We start from the raw sequence: 14,442 nt of genomic DNA on the forward strand, positions 1-14,442 counted from the left end.
CACCGGGAAAACTCCCGGTGCTCCCGATGGCCAGTCCGGGCCTGCAAATGAGGCATGATCTACTTAAATATGCAATAATTTGCATACAATTCCAGGACAGAAATATTGGATAAAGCCATTTTCAAAATTATAGTTTCATTTAGTTGACATATTAGAGCCAAAGGTTATTACAGAGGGGATTTTGGATATCTCTTTTTATCACTCCATAAATCAGAAAATACTCCATTCAGTCAATTTTTATGGTAAAATTCCATATTTCGCCATGTTTTTAGGAATAAAATGTGATATAAATCAGGGTATGAATGCGATATCAACAAACCCTTCTGTAAATACCTTCAGAACATAGATATGAATAGAACTGGAAGGTTTGGTGTATGTGAGTGTTACTGAAGTGGAGATTTCTGGCTCAGAGTATGAGGAAAAACTCTTAAAACTCATTTTTGGGAAAACGCCTTCAAAGTTCTGTATTGTAAAATGCCATACTTTTTTTTTGAAACAGATATTTACAAACACAATACCTAATCAAACCATTAGTAATAGACAACCTAAACGCATGCCTGATAACTGAATAATAATAATAATAATGATGTTATTGAACTGAACAGAACTACACACAGGCTACAAACAGTGTAGTACAGTGTAGTACCCCCTAATAGGCAAAAAATATTTGAATAGATATCACTATGAAACTTTCCCAGTTTGTTATGTACATATAAACTAAGAAAAAATATATTGCAAGTTTTCAGAATTTTATGTTTATATATGCAAATGAGGCACTTCCCCATTAAATATGTGCAAATTTATGGATGCAATAAGGCTAAATGAAGTAAAATAAAAAAAACTAAATTTGTGTTATTGACGTTTTATTGTCACTAGTTTCATAGAAGACATGTTTAGGAAGCAAAATATAACAAAATCTCAAAATCAACTAAAAAAGTATATTTGCCTATTCACCTGCAGTGTCTCCCCTTAAGGCATATTTTGTCTTAGGCCTAACCTATTACTATGTGCACAGTGTTGACGTTTATCATGTATATTAACTATGGTGGGCTGATCTAGGCTTCTTCTAATCTAGCCTATGGAATATTAACATGATATGAGTGGGTGTGTGCGCGCTGCAGATGAGCTGTAATGCCCTCAAGAGACACTAGATGTCCCCATAACCCCATACTGGTGGCAGTCCAGAACTTGCAGCTCTACATACTACTGTATACTGTACCAGTAAAACACTTCTCTTACATGCATATTACAACATAACACCAGTTCTGGGCAATGACATTACACTTTTCTATTCTATATTATTTTCTATTTTTATAGCAGTCCAGTCCACTCACAGAATCACACACACGAAGAAGACTTATTTGGTTCTCAAGTCAAAACATTGTAACAAAATATCCAAACCCAACCCCCTCAAATGTACAGCCCCCCCCCCCCCCCCCAACCACCTCCAATGTGCCGTCCCCCCCCACCCCACTTGCCCAACCTCCTCCAATGTACAGTTTCTTCCCCCTCAAATACTCTCTTTTTTAGACTATTCTTTTTGTATCACAAACAGTACTGTATTTGTAGATCTGGTATGTCATAAATGTCTAGATGTAACAGTACTGTCTATCTGTATGTCGTGTATGTCATATGTTATGATGAATTGAAAATGGGGGACCCTGATGTAAACAAGACGAAAGTCTTTCTCTGGTCTGCATCCCCTTAACAATTGTGTGTATCGAGCTGTACTGTATTGTACCCATTCTGCAATCTGTTAATACAATGTTCAATCAATCAAGTAAATGACTCTAATGGAGCGAGTCATTCTGCGTGTGTGTGGGTCTCCTTCTTCTCTCACAGAATCACCGCTTTAATTCTACACAACCAAGCGAGAGTTCTCATCTTCTGAAGGAGACGTAGGGTCCCGTCCTGGCCGGACGTGGTTCTCGCCCATCAGAGATGACCCAGATGGCAGGGCTGTTGTTGTTGTTGTTGTTGTTGGTGTTGTTGGTGTTGTTCTCCAGAACCACCTTGACCCGCTCCGCCCGGGCCAGCTCCTCCAGCTCAGGGGAGGTCTCCGGACACCAGTCCACCAGGAACCTGTCCTTGTGCTGAAGCAGATTCACCCTCACTTCCTCTGGCTCCTTCCCCAACAGCCAGTCTGGAAAACAGGGAGGGAAAGAGGAGGAGGAGGAGGAGGAGGAGGAGGAGGAGGAGGAGGAGGAGGAGGAGGAGGAGGAGGAGGAGGAGGGAGGAAAGAATGTGAGCAGGCTTTCCCAACCTTGGGGCTCCCCTTGGGGCTCCCCCTGATGTGAAAATGGAGACCCTTTGAAAAAAAGGAAATCCTGAACAAAACGTAAATTAGTGTAATAATTTTGTCATTATTTTCACATGAAAAACTGCCACCGGCAGATTTTTGATCGCATGGAAGCCACGATGAAAGCCAGATTGTAATCATCCCCTAACCCATAACCACCCTCCTCCAACCTACCACCTCCCCTTCCCCTTGCCTCCTTTCTCTCCCTCTCCTGCCCCCCCCCCCCTCACTTCCCTGACTCCTCCCCTACTGGACTCTGTATCTGTTACTTGTTACCCGTTGGTTGTATGTCCTGCGTCTTCATACTGTTGCTTAATCCATGTGGTTCTTTGTTTCTCTGTTCATTTGTTTTGCTCATTGTCAGCGTCTTTGGGTTCCTGAAAAGTGCTATATAAATAAAATGTATTATTATTATTATTATTATTATTATTATTATTATTATTATTATTATTATTATTATTATTATTATTATTATTATTATTATTATTATTATTATTATTATTATTATAGTATCGTACAACCCCACGGATGCCTAGACTCGCTAGCCCTTGGCTAACGGGTCGGGCCCTTTAGTTGATGGTCTGGATGACCCGAGTTTGACCCCTGAATTCGCTACATTGGTGTCAGAAATTGGATGGTGGGCCGGGAGGGAGCTGATAGGCTGAAGCGTGTGTCACCCAGAGGCATGAGGGAGGGAGCTGATATGATAGGCTGAAGCGTGTGTCACCCAGAGGCATGAGGGAGGGAGCTGATAGGCTGAAGCGTGTGTCACCCAGAGGCATGAGGGAGGGAGCTGATAGGCTGAAGCGTGTGTCACCCAGAGGCATGAGGGAGGGAGCTGATAGGCTGAAGCGTGTGTCACCCAGAGGCATGAGGGAGGGAGCTGATAGGCTGAAGCGTGTGTCACCCAGAGGCATGCGGGAGGGAGCTGGTAGGCTGAAGCGCGGGGGGGACACTACCCGAAGGAGGGGGGTATTGTAACGACCACGGATGCCTATAGATTCACGAACCCTTGGCTAACGGGTCAGACCCTTTAGTTCACTGGGCAGCGCCTGTCGCCTGTGGTCCGGGCGACCTGGGTTCGATTCCTCGATGACCCCTGAACAGTATTCTCATGACATGTCACGCCTTTCAATATGTGTGAGATGAGCCTTTCCTGCCGTGAACACAACACATTGGCCAACGGTTGTCTTAATGATTTATCACCTGTTATTTGATTACACTTGTTTGTTGTTCGCCTAACAAGATGTCTGCAATGATGACCTAATGGTATTCTATGGATAAACAGTCAACCTCATTGGCCCATGGTTGTCATTTAATGATTCAGAAAAAATAAATAACGCACATCCTCCATTCCTTGGTGCTGAGCCAAACTGTAAAAACAGTAGTACGTGAAACAAAGCGGGGCTCGCAACTCACGTATGATGCTCCAAGGTGTTTTAATTGTGACAAATAATAGCAGCAGATACAACGTTTCAACCCTTCCGGTCTTTTTCAAGTATGTCATTTAATAATGATTTATCACCCGTTATTTGATTACACTTGTTTGTTGTTCGCCTAACAAGATGTCTGCAATGATGACCTAATGGTATTCTATGGATAAAGAGTCCCGCCGCCCCATTACAAAGTAGTCAAAACATCAGTAGCTTAAGCGTTAGGGTCACAGGAATTGTCCATAACCTGAATATGGGCTCACCTGTGAAAAAAAGGTTGGGAAGTCCTGTCTTAGAGACGTCTGACGTAGTATTTCACAAGACACTGGGCAGGTTTAATACATTTCTAATAGATTGTGAAAAAAAAACAGCCCCCGGTGGGCGGTTGTTAGTGGTTAATATACCGTTGTATTCGTTCGGTATAGACAGCCGTACTGAACCTTGTACCTTTTACACCCCTAATTTCTACACATGTTCCATTTCAACATTCCATACTTTGTCCACATACCATAATTTCTTGACTGAAGACTTTGGTCTGTGTTGTTCACTATGATACATGCTAAGTAACAGTGGCTGGACAATAATGACTGTCAGCCAGGCCACACCGTTCCCTATAGCTGAAGATTATTCTAACAGCTAATATCACAATATTTGGGGCGACGGTGAGGTAGAGCAGTCATCTGGTATCCGGAGGTTACCGGGTTCGTTGCTGCTCCTCCCGGGCAGCGTGTCGAAGTGTCCTTGAGCAAGACACTTAACCCCCTAATTGCTCCCGATGAGAGCAGGTTGGCACCTTGCATGGTCGCCTCCGCCGTCGGTGTGTGAGTGAGTGGGTAAAATGTGAGGAACAAATTGTGAAGCGCTTTGGATAAAAGCTGCAATATAAATGCAGCCATTTACCATTTACAATTATGTGAAAATGGCAGCCGGTGCACATTTACATAATACATCCAGGCATTTTCATTCCCGTGCTTTCGAAACGGTCCAACTCGTTTTCCATAATGTGATTTCCAGACCTCCACAGGAACCCCCTGGAGGTGGGTCGTGCTGCTGCTGTGTCCAGTTCTAACTGCACGAGCAATATCAAACAGCAGTAAATGGCCTGAGCAAAATCAGCACTAAAAGAAGTGCATATAAGAGCTACGGTATACCTGGAGCTTTTGGTGCATCGCTCTGTGTTGTAGAGAGCCTGATGGGGAACAACATAAAGTTTATACTTACTGTATATTCTGGATATTTTTTTCTGGATATTTTATATTAGAATGTAACATAGGACATTATTTTTATTCGTATTCGTGACTTTTTGTTTTTGTCTACCTAAATGTTTACTGTTTAACTGTGAGCGATTTTTGTAATGCCGAATTTCCCTCGGAATGAATAAAGTATTTCTATTCTATTCTATTCTAACAGACAGCTGTGGTGCATCGCTCAGGAGAACCTACCGGGAACAGTAGAACCTACCGGGAACAGGAGAACCTACCGGGAACAGGAGAACCTACCGGGAACAGTAGAACCTACCGGGAACAGTAGAGTAGAACCTACCGGGAACAGTAGAGTAGAACCTACCGGGAACAGTAGAACCTACCGGGAACAGGAGAACCTACCGGGAACAGGAGAACCTACCGGGAACAGTAGAGTAGAACCTACCGGGAACAGTAGAACCTACCGGGAACAGTAGAACCTACCGGGAACAGGAGAACCTACCGGGAACAGTAGAACCTACCGGGAACAGTAGAACCTACCGGGAACAGGAGAACCTACCGGGAACAGTAGAGTAGAACCTACCGGGAACAGGAGAACCTACCGGGAACAGTAGAGTAGAACCTACCGGGAACAGTAGAACCTACCGGGAACAGTAGAACCTACCGGGAACAGGAGAACCTACCGGGAACAGTAGAACCTACCGGGAACAGTAGAACCTACCGGGAACAGGAGAACCTACCGGGAACAGTAGAACCTACCGGGAACACGAGAACCTACCGGGAACAGTAGAACCTACCGGGAACAGTAGAACCTACCGGGAACAGTAGAACCTACCGGGAACAGTAGAATCTACCGGGAACAGTAGAATCTACCGGGAACACGAGAACCTACCGGGAACAGTAGAACCTACCGGGAACACGAGAACCTACCGGGAACAGTAGAACCTACCGGGAACAGGAGAACCTACCGGGAACAGTAGAACCTACCGGGAACAGGAGAACCTACCGGGAACAGTAGAACCTACCGGGAACAGTAGAACCTACCGGGAACAGTAGAACCTACCAGGAACAGTAGAACCTACCGGAAACAGGAGAACCTACCGGGAACAGGAGAACCTACCGGGAACAGTAGAACCTACCGGGAACAGGATAATCTACCGGGAACAGTAGAACCTACCGGGAACAGGATAATCTACCGGGAACAGTAGAACCTACCGGGAACAGGAGAACCTACCGGGAACAGGAGAACCTACCGGGAACAGTAGAACCTACCGGGAACAGGAGAACCTACCGGGAACAGTAGAATCTACCGGGAACAGGAGAATCTACCGGGAACAGTAGAACCTACCGGGAACAGGAGAATCTACCGGGAACAGTAGAACCTACCGGGAACAGTAGAACCTACCGGGAACAGTAGAACCTACCAGGAACAATAGAACCTACCGGGAACACGAGAACCTACCGGGAACAGTAGAATCTACCGGGAACAGTAGAACCTACCAGGAACAGTAGAACTTGCAGCACCACACACCTTTTATGAGGCTGAAACGTTGTCTCAGCAAATGTAGGAAGAGCAACGAGAGCAGTGAATGAAGCACTTCACAAGCACTTCACAATGCAAACAAACACTTTACGATGTGTTGATGACCTATTGATCTCAAACCCGCCCTCTTTTCTTTCTTGATCCTCCAATCACAAATGTCGCTTCCCTCGGACAAACAAAGTTTGCGTTTACTGAATGATTAACCTCGTTCAGTTTTATCTCCTCCGTGAGATAAAGCCTGGTAAAGAACTACTGCCGAAAGTGTCTGTGGGGTAGAATTTCCGGTGTCTGTACTTCCCCCTGAAAGCTGCCTCCGAACGGACCGAACTTTTCCCCGAATCCTGTCGGCAAACAAGCTATAGAACGTCCCGGTCATGTAGTAAATTCTTCAGGCAGAGCCGTTGCAGTGGCTTAAACCAGTGGTTCCCAAAGTCGGGGTCGCGACCCAAAGGTGGGCCGCGAGCAGCCACGGGTGGGCCGCGAGATGATTACATTTTTTTTTTTTTTTTTTTTTTTTTTTGTCAGGCCACTGAACTTAGAAGCAGGCCAGGGCAGTGTTTCTAGTTGTATTCTAAAATTCTATTCTATTGTATTCTAAAATGTGACTATATGGTTTTATATTAACTTAATAAATAAACAAAAACGAAAAATCTACTTATTTCAACGAACATTTCAAACTAAATAACAGATTATGCACATAAAACGCTGAAAACAACCGAAGCAACAATAGTATTTTAATGAGGCTATTATTATTATCATTATTATTTTGCAACAAGTTAGCCCTCTCATAAATAGCACATATAAATGAATAACTAACTTGAACTAACTTAATAGGATTGAAGTGATATTTGGCTTAAAAAATCGGTCGCCTGGCAAAAAAAAAGAAAAGAAAGCCAGACGATGTGCATTGGGCCGCGGCTCTCTGACGCCTTATTTTCTGGGCCCTGGCCTGAAAAGTTTGGGAACCCCTGGCTTAAACGAGGAAATATTGTGCACATCACACGTTTCTATAATTGTTTTTTCGAAAGTGGAACGCCTGTAGCCTGTACTTCCTGTACTTCCGTTTAGACACTTTAGGAGGCGTATCTTGTCCAGCCTACTGAATGATATACTGTATGTTTTTCATAACCCTGGCAGTGTTAGTGCTATGTGCTCAGAGAGCATTAGACACTTTTTATACAATGGCATGCAAATTTCTTGATTCTGATAGTCAATAGTCAAGTTAGACGTGGTTATTTCTCATAACATACGCTCGTGATCCCAGAACCCGCCCACAACCGAATTACAATCACTCCGCCAGTTCGGGTTTTTAGAAATGAAACCAAGATGGCGGACAATAATCTTTACGAATGGATGTGTTGATAGCGTCATAGCGACTCATTCAAAAACGATTCTGTCACGTGGAATGTGTTAGTTGCTTACACAATGTTGGATTATGTAATTGGTTGGTCATGACTCATTGTGGAACAAAATATAAATAGCGGGAAGTCTGTTGTTAGATGCCATTCGTCAAAAGGACACTCATTTCACTGTTAATACAATTTTCAAGCAATCAATCAATCAATCCAATAACACACGCTCACTTCACTGTTAGACGGCATGCTTTGAAGCAGCTCGGAGGTGCATGCCATCTAAGAATGAAGTGAGCGTGTGTTATTGGATTGATTGATTGCGCGTGATGTAATGCTTAAATCCACTGTGTTACACGTGACCGGTGTTTAGTGTAGTGGTGCTGGCTCTATCCTTCACTTCACTAGGCCTCGTCAGCCCAGCAGCAGCAGGGGCAGCCACAGGACTTTAGAGGGGCAGGTGCTCAAAGGCTGAAAAGGGCACTGTGCCTGTGCCCGTGCAAGCCCGATTTTTGGGGGGGTTTTGGTGATCAAATATTGAATATTGAACTATAATAATCAGTGCAGGAGCTCACTTATCATTGAAAGATACTTTTATCACTGACTTAAAAGGCCCATACATCTCCATAAATGTTCAGGGGGGAGGGAATAAGTTATAAAATTTTATTTTAATTTGTATTATTTCTTTATAAAAAGGGCACTTTTTTACGAGGCACAAAAGGGCAGGTGCTCGAGCACCCTTTGGGCTCTATGTGTGCACGTGCCTGACCAGCAGAACCTAATGTTGGATGAACATTGGATCGCTAATTTCTATGTTCGATATTGGCTTTTTTACAGATATCCGATATACCGATATTGTCCAACTCTTAATTTCCGATACCGATATCAACCGATACCGATGCAGGGTCCCCCCCCCCCCCCCCCCCCCCCTAAATAATTTCAGGTAACTAACATTGCATATCTCTTGTCGTGGAATTAACACAACATTATGCATACTTTTGACAGTAAAAGTATGCACTGATGTGTTAATTTCACTGGATGCATTCAACAAGGCATTCTAAATGTAAACATTATCTGTGCATCTCCCCTTTTCTTCTCTCTCTCCCTCTGGTTCTCACCCTCCCTTTCTCTTTTTCCCTCTCTCTCTTTCCTTCTCTCTCCCTTATTTATTGTAATTGTCCTTGTATACTATTGCTACTGTAACTTTTTATTTTATTTACTTTTATGCATGTACAATGTACATAACATTGTTTTTGTTGCAGCCCCCCCCCCCCCTCCCTCAAAAGGCTTTTGCTTTGTAGTCAGGCTGCTTTTGTATATAATAATTTGTTCTCACTTGCTTGCCTGGGTAAATAAAGGTTAAATAAAAAAAAAAGAATAAAAAAACGATATATTATCGGCCTACCGATATTATCTGCCGATATCGGCATTAAAATGTGATATCGGAAAATATCGGTATCGGTTTTCAAAAAAGATTTTTCTTTTTTTTTTACATTTCTATAACCTTTATTTACCCAGGCAAGCAAGTAAGAACAAATTCTGATTTTATTTATTGTCAAAAGTATGCATAATGTTGTGTTAATTCCACAACAAGAGATATGTAATGTTAATTACGTGAAATTATTCCATTTTTTTGGGGGGGGGGGGGGAACCCTGCATATATCGGTATCGGTTGATATCGGTATCGGAAATTAAGAGTTGGACAATATCGGTATATCGGTATCGGTAAAAAAGCCAATATCGAGCATCCCTAATTACATTTGAATGCCGATAATATCGGTAGGCCGATAATATCGGACATCTGTACCGATTCCACTAGACGCGCCGGAACTCACGTTACCTGCAAAGTCGTGAAAGAGGTCTTTGATGAGGTGTCCGATGATGGCGTAGAGGACCATCATTATGACCAAGACGGCCATGAGCAGGTAGAGGACGTGGGGAGGCAGGTGAACGGCGTCCCGGGAGGGGGGGCTGTAGGTCTTGAAGACGATGTCCCCGTTCTCCTCTCTGTGATGGACACCGGAGATGTTCATGGCTCTGTTCCTCACAGCCGGGCCCTCAGGAACGCGTTAGGATGTGTTATTATGCTGTGTTGATCGACAACCAGTATGAAGACAATAGGTTACAATTAGTGCTGTCAGGCGATTCAATTTTTTTATCTAATTAATTACAGGATTTGTAATTAATTAATCGAATTAATCACATTTGAATCGCATAACCATTTTATGCCTGATATATTCTATATTCTATAATCATATTTAAAATGGCATGTGTCCGGATGGCAGAATTCAGTACTGTATCTACAAAACCTTCTGTTTAATCATCTTCCATCTATTAATTTGCTTAGATTTTTCAGGTCAGGAGTTATTCACAGTCAAAGATAAAAAGAAATTTAATTGATATTCTCATTTGGTTCATTACAATTTACTCAAGCCTAGTAACAGACACAGTATTTCTGACACTGGGAATACATTCCCTGAGATCCATAGATGTCCCTAGAATCAGATACGAAGAACATGCAAATGGGCCATATTAAAAAAAAGTCTGTAAATGTGTATTCTACGTTCTTATGGAATGAATGAGATACGTTTTTATTTATATTAAAATAAAAAATAAAAAACGATTTTTTTTATAATTAATTTTGAGTTAATTTTCATAATGCGATAATTAGCTGTGTAATTAATTAATCTAATTAACACGATAAACTGACAGCCCTAGTTACAATGTGATTTCACAACTACTATACAGCACTTAATGATGATTGAACAGCCCTTCTAAGGTTTCTCTCCTCCACATCGCCTGTGGTGTATTTTTTCCTATTGCTAGGTTTTAGTGAGTTTTTTCCTTACCTTCGTGTGGGGTATGTCTGGGACTGGGAGTGTTGCATTCATTTATTTATTGATTTATTGTGATGTTTCGGCCCATGGGGACATTAACGTGTGTTGTCGGGCCTTACAAATAAATTTGATTTGATCACTTCATTTAACTACTATACATCACTTAACTACTGTACAGCACTTAACGATGTTGTATAGTAGTTCTGTTAATAGTGGTGACGCTCGGCATCACTCATGCACTATCCTCGCATACGTGCACGCGCACTGAATAAAATTCCACAATGTACCTTTATCCCAGTATTCGTCTGACCACACCCCTCGTTAGCTTACCTACATAAGCAGGTGTGTGGTCACCTGCTCTCCTCCTTCCCAAGCTTTCACCACAAGGTGAGATCAAGGGCCGCAGCGGCGTCGGATGCCAAGCATCACCACTATTAACAGAACTAACCTATCGTTCTGTATCATAGTGGATCCGCTCGGCATCACTCATGCACATAGGGACCCCCCTATTGGAGGTTTCCCGGGAGGGCGTCGGACCCGGAGTGCGAAGAGGCACTCAAGCAACTCAACGCACAGGGTGAGCAGACCGTGGCCTGACCTCACGACTACACACACGCACAACCCGCATGCCACCCGGGAACGAACGGAGCGAACAACCTCGTTACTGCCCCCAGAATCACGGGGTCAAGGGCAAACCCAACCCCGTGGCAAGGCCGTAGCAGCGGAGCATGCAGGAAGGCCCAGACCCACCAAGGGACTGGACCCCCTGCAACGGGGGCCCGGAGAAGTCCATGATGCCAGCATCAAGACCCCACCAGGTGGTCACTTAGTGACCCCGCCCCCCACATCGCCAGCGTATTCGGACAAAGGCCCCTCAGCCGAGCGGGCCCTGTCCCCCCAATAGTACACCGCCTGGCATACTGACCCTGCAGTACAGGCAGTCAGCACGGCCGTCAGCGCACCGGGGAAAAACCAGGCAACAGGCTGTTAACCCAAGCGTGGAGACTGCGGACGAGACAGGCGCCAGAGGGGTCAGCTGAACACAGCCACCCCGGCGGAAGGGGCGTATTTTAGGGCTCTCCGGGGAGGAGGCACTGAACCCATACACACTCAATAATCGAATTTAATCAAATACACACACAATAGAGTAGGACTCCTTCTTGAGGTTCCACTCACCTTATCAATCTGAGGAGGAGGCTCTGTACTCTGAGGAGGCTCCCTCACATGGAAGGAGAGTCCCAACTCACAGAAGGCCCGAATAGGAGCTTCGTGAGGAGGAGCCCTGACCACCCCCCGAAACAGATCCATCATATGGAACTGAACAGCACACGGAAGTCCTACCAACAGACGCGCACAGTGACGTACTCTATGGCGGGGGGAATTTCTGCGGTGCACACGCCCAATATTCCAGGGCGTGGGACCAGGAAACCCCCCCCCCCCCCTCACCCTGTAACGTGCCGAACCACAACGTGACAGGAACCTTGAAGGACAGGTGGGTTTACCCCTGACCAACAGAAAAAAGGGGGAGGAAAGGTTACCAGTTCACCCCTTTACGACCCCACACCCATGATACGATGTAATGACAAAAAGAGTATGACGCAGTCATAGTCAGCTCCATGAAGCGTCTAACAGCTTCACACAGCGCATGTGCTAATCTACTATCTGATTTTTACTAAGGAAAAAACACAGAATAGAGAGGGCCCTCCAAGAGCCCCGGTACCAAACTTACACATGTGCTTCTGTGGCCAGCCCAACCCTTGTAGGTCACACAACACACACAACCCATTATCACCTACAAAAAATGGCAAAAAACACTCTACAGAGGAACGCCGTTTTTCATAATGAGAGAATACATAATTCTCGATTAGTATCGGCCACAGGCCTTGCTAAGCACACACGAAAAGCGACCAAACAATCTTTTCCTTTAGGAAAATAAAGTTCCTCAAGCTGTTTTAGCACAACTTCAGCAATCAAGCTAAGGCTTACATCGTATCCCTACCACACAGTGACACAATATAGTGTAACAACATGTCTGAGAGGAGGATGAAGAAGTCCCCAGGGAACCGGGGGGAAACACAACTCTCCTACTTTACCCTTAATACGGCCAGTTGAACAGGTAAACCTGTTAATATGTGAACACACTGTTCATTGTCATTACAGGCTGAGAAAAGAATCATTCTTTACTCATATGTCACTAAGCATAGCTTTATAGGTTAGTTTAACCCCCTTAGTTGTGAGTACACAGTACATAAACACACATGATGTTTCTCAACACAACAAACCAGATCATTTTCACATCTGTAACAAACAACCCGATTTGCATGGAGAAGCTAAATACCAGTGACAAGACAATTCACACATAACTCGCATCGTATCCTAAATGTAGTGCAGCAACACTCGTTTTGGAAAACATCGTTATTTACAAAACATTTAGAAGGGAAAGCAAGAAGAAGTGTTCAAAGGTCTGGTCAGGACCTTGCCTACCAGGAGCGCAGATCAAGCAATTTGCAGTCTCTAACATGGCACCGAAGTAACACAGCCTCCAGTGTTTGACGACACGGGCAGCTCGCTGCTCCAACCCGCCGCTACGGTGCTCCTTGTTGACACAGTCCTCGCCGGCCTGGCTCAGGGCAGGTTCGACGAACATCCTCTGTCAAAGATGACGTCGTAGTCAAGAGTGTTAAAAACATGTTATCGTCACAGCACGTTCAACAGTGTAGCATTAAGCCAACGGCCGCTCTCGGCCGATAGCAGCAAGCTAACGTTACCTAGCCTAGCACAACAGGCTTGGTAAACACAGCGAGCTAGCGCCGCAGCTAACAGCTGACTGGCTAACACAGTAGGCCACAACTAGCACGCAAGCTAATTAGCTACCACCGGAACTCGTACACAACGATACAACAAGACACTCAGACAGGCCGCCGTTCTGAAACCCTCCTCACTTTTTAAGAGAAAAGAGAAACAAGATGTTAACACAGTTTACAACGGTGATTTTACCTACACACCCGACGGAGCCAGCACAATTCCCATCTGGGCTGTAGCTGACTTGAACACAGATCTTCCGCTAACGAACATCCATGCCCATATTTCCTCGCGAGGGAATACTCTCATTTGTATATGAAAGACGGGGCCTCACGGTGACAGAGAAACATCCACTCGTCCAGAAAACACAGGGATCACCAGTGTTATTGGTCGTGGCCCACTAGTTAACTATAATGGGCTTCAGACCAAGGTCTTCCGCCGTTGCCTAAGAGGCTGAACAAAAGACCCTAATCTGGGGCCGGTGTTCGTAAACATTGTCAGTTAGCCCCCATAGCAAGTGGAGCTCGCAAGCAAAACATTACTCACCAACCTGGAACCCACCGCTTCTCACAACAGCGGCGCGTCCTACAGTCCAGCTGTGCTTTTACCGCAACCAGCCACAGCAAGGACTGCAGTTGGAAGGCATGTAGTGGCGCGACCTCCCAATACGAAAACCGGTGGAGGTTTTTTAGAATGATCATCATCTTCCAGACACTCCAGTACGAAGACAATATCGCCGTATTTTCTCGAATATAGTGAGAGAGAAAATAAAGATATGATGTCAACGTATCTCTTGTTTTCCAACTCTTCTCCTACCATCACATCACGTCAAGTGGGGATCTACCGAGGCACGCCTTGTGGTGAAAGCGAAAAAAGGAGGAGAGCAGGTGACCACACACCTGCTTATGTAGGTAAGCTAACGAGGGGTGTGGTCAGACGAATACTGGGATAAAGGTACATTGTGGAATTTTATTCAG

General features: G+C 44.6%; 1 protein-coding gene across 1 annotated transcript; it reads right to left on the reverse strand.

The window, feature by feature from the left end:
• Positions 1-1,880: 1,880 nt before the first annotated feature.
• Positions 1,881-9,859, reverse strand: LOC311227631 (uncharacterized protein; the record flags this gene model as incomplete). The annotated part of the gene is made up of 2 exons (XM_084313354.1): positions 1,881-2,143; positions 9,667-9,859. The coding sequence occupies 2 exons, from the start codon at positions 9,857-9,859 to the stop codon at positions 1,881-1,883; spliced, it is 456 nt and encodes a 151-aa protein (XP_084169480.1).
• Positions 9,860-14,442: the final 4,583 nt, after the last annotated feature.

The sequence above is a fragment of the Notolepis coatsorum genome (assembly GCF_963971535.1).
Source record: "Notolepis coatsorum genome assembly, chromosome: 4".
In the NCBI taxonomy this organism is placed as follows: Eukaryota; Metazoa; Chordata; class Actinopteri; order Aulopiformes; family Paralepididae; genus Notolepis; species Notolepis coatsorum.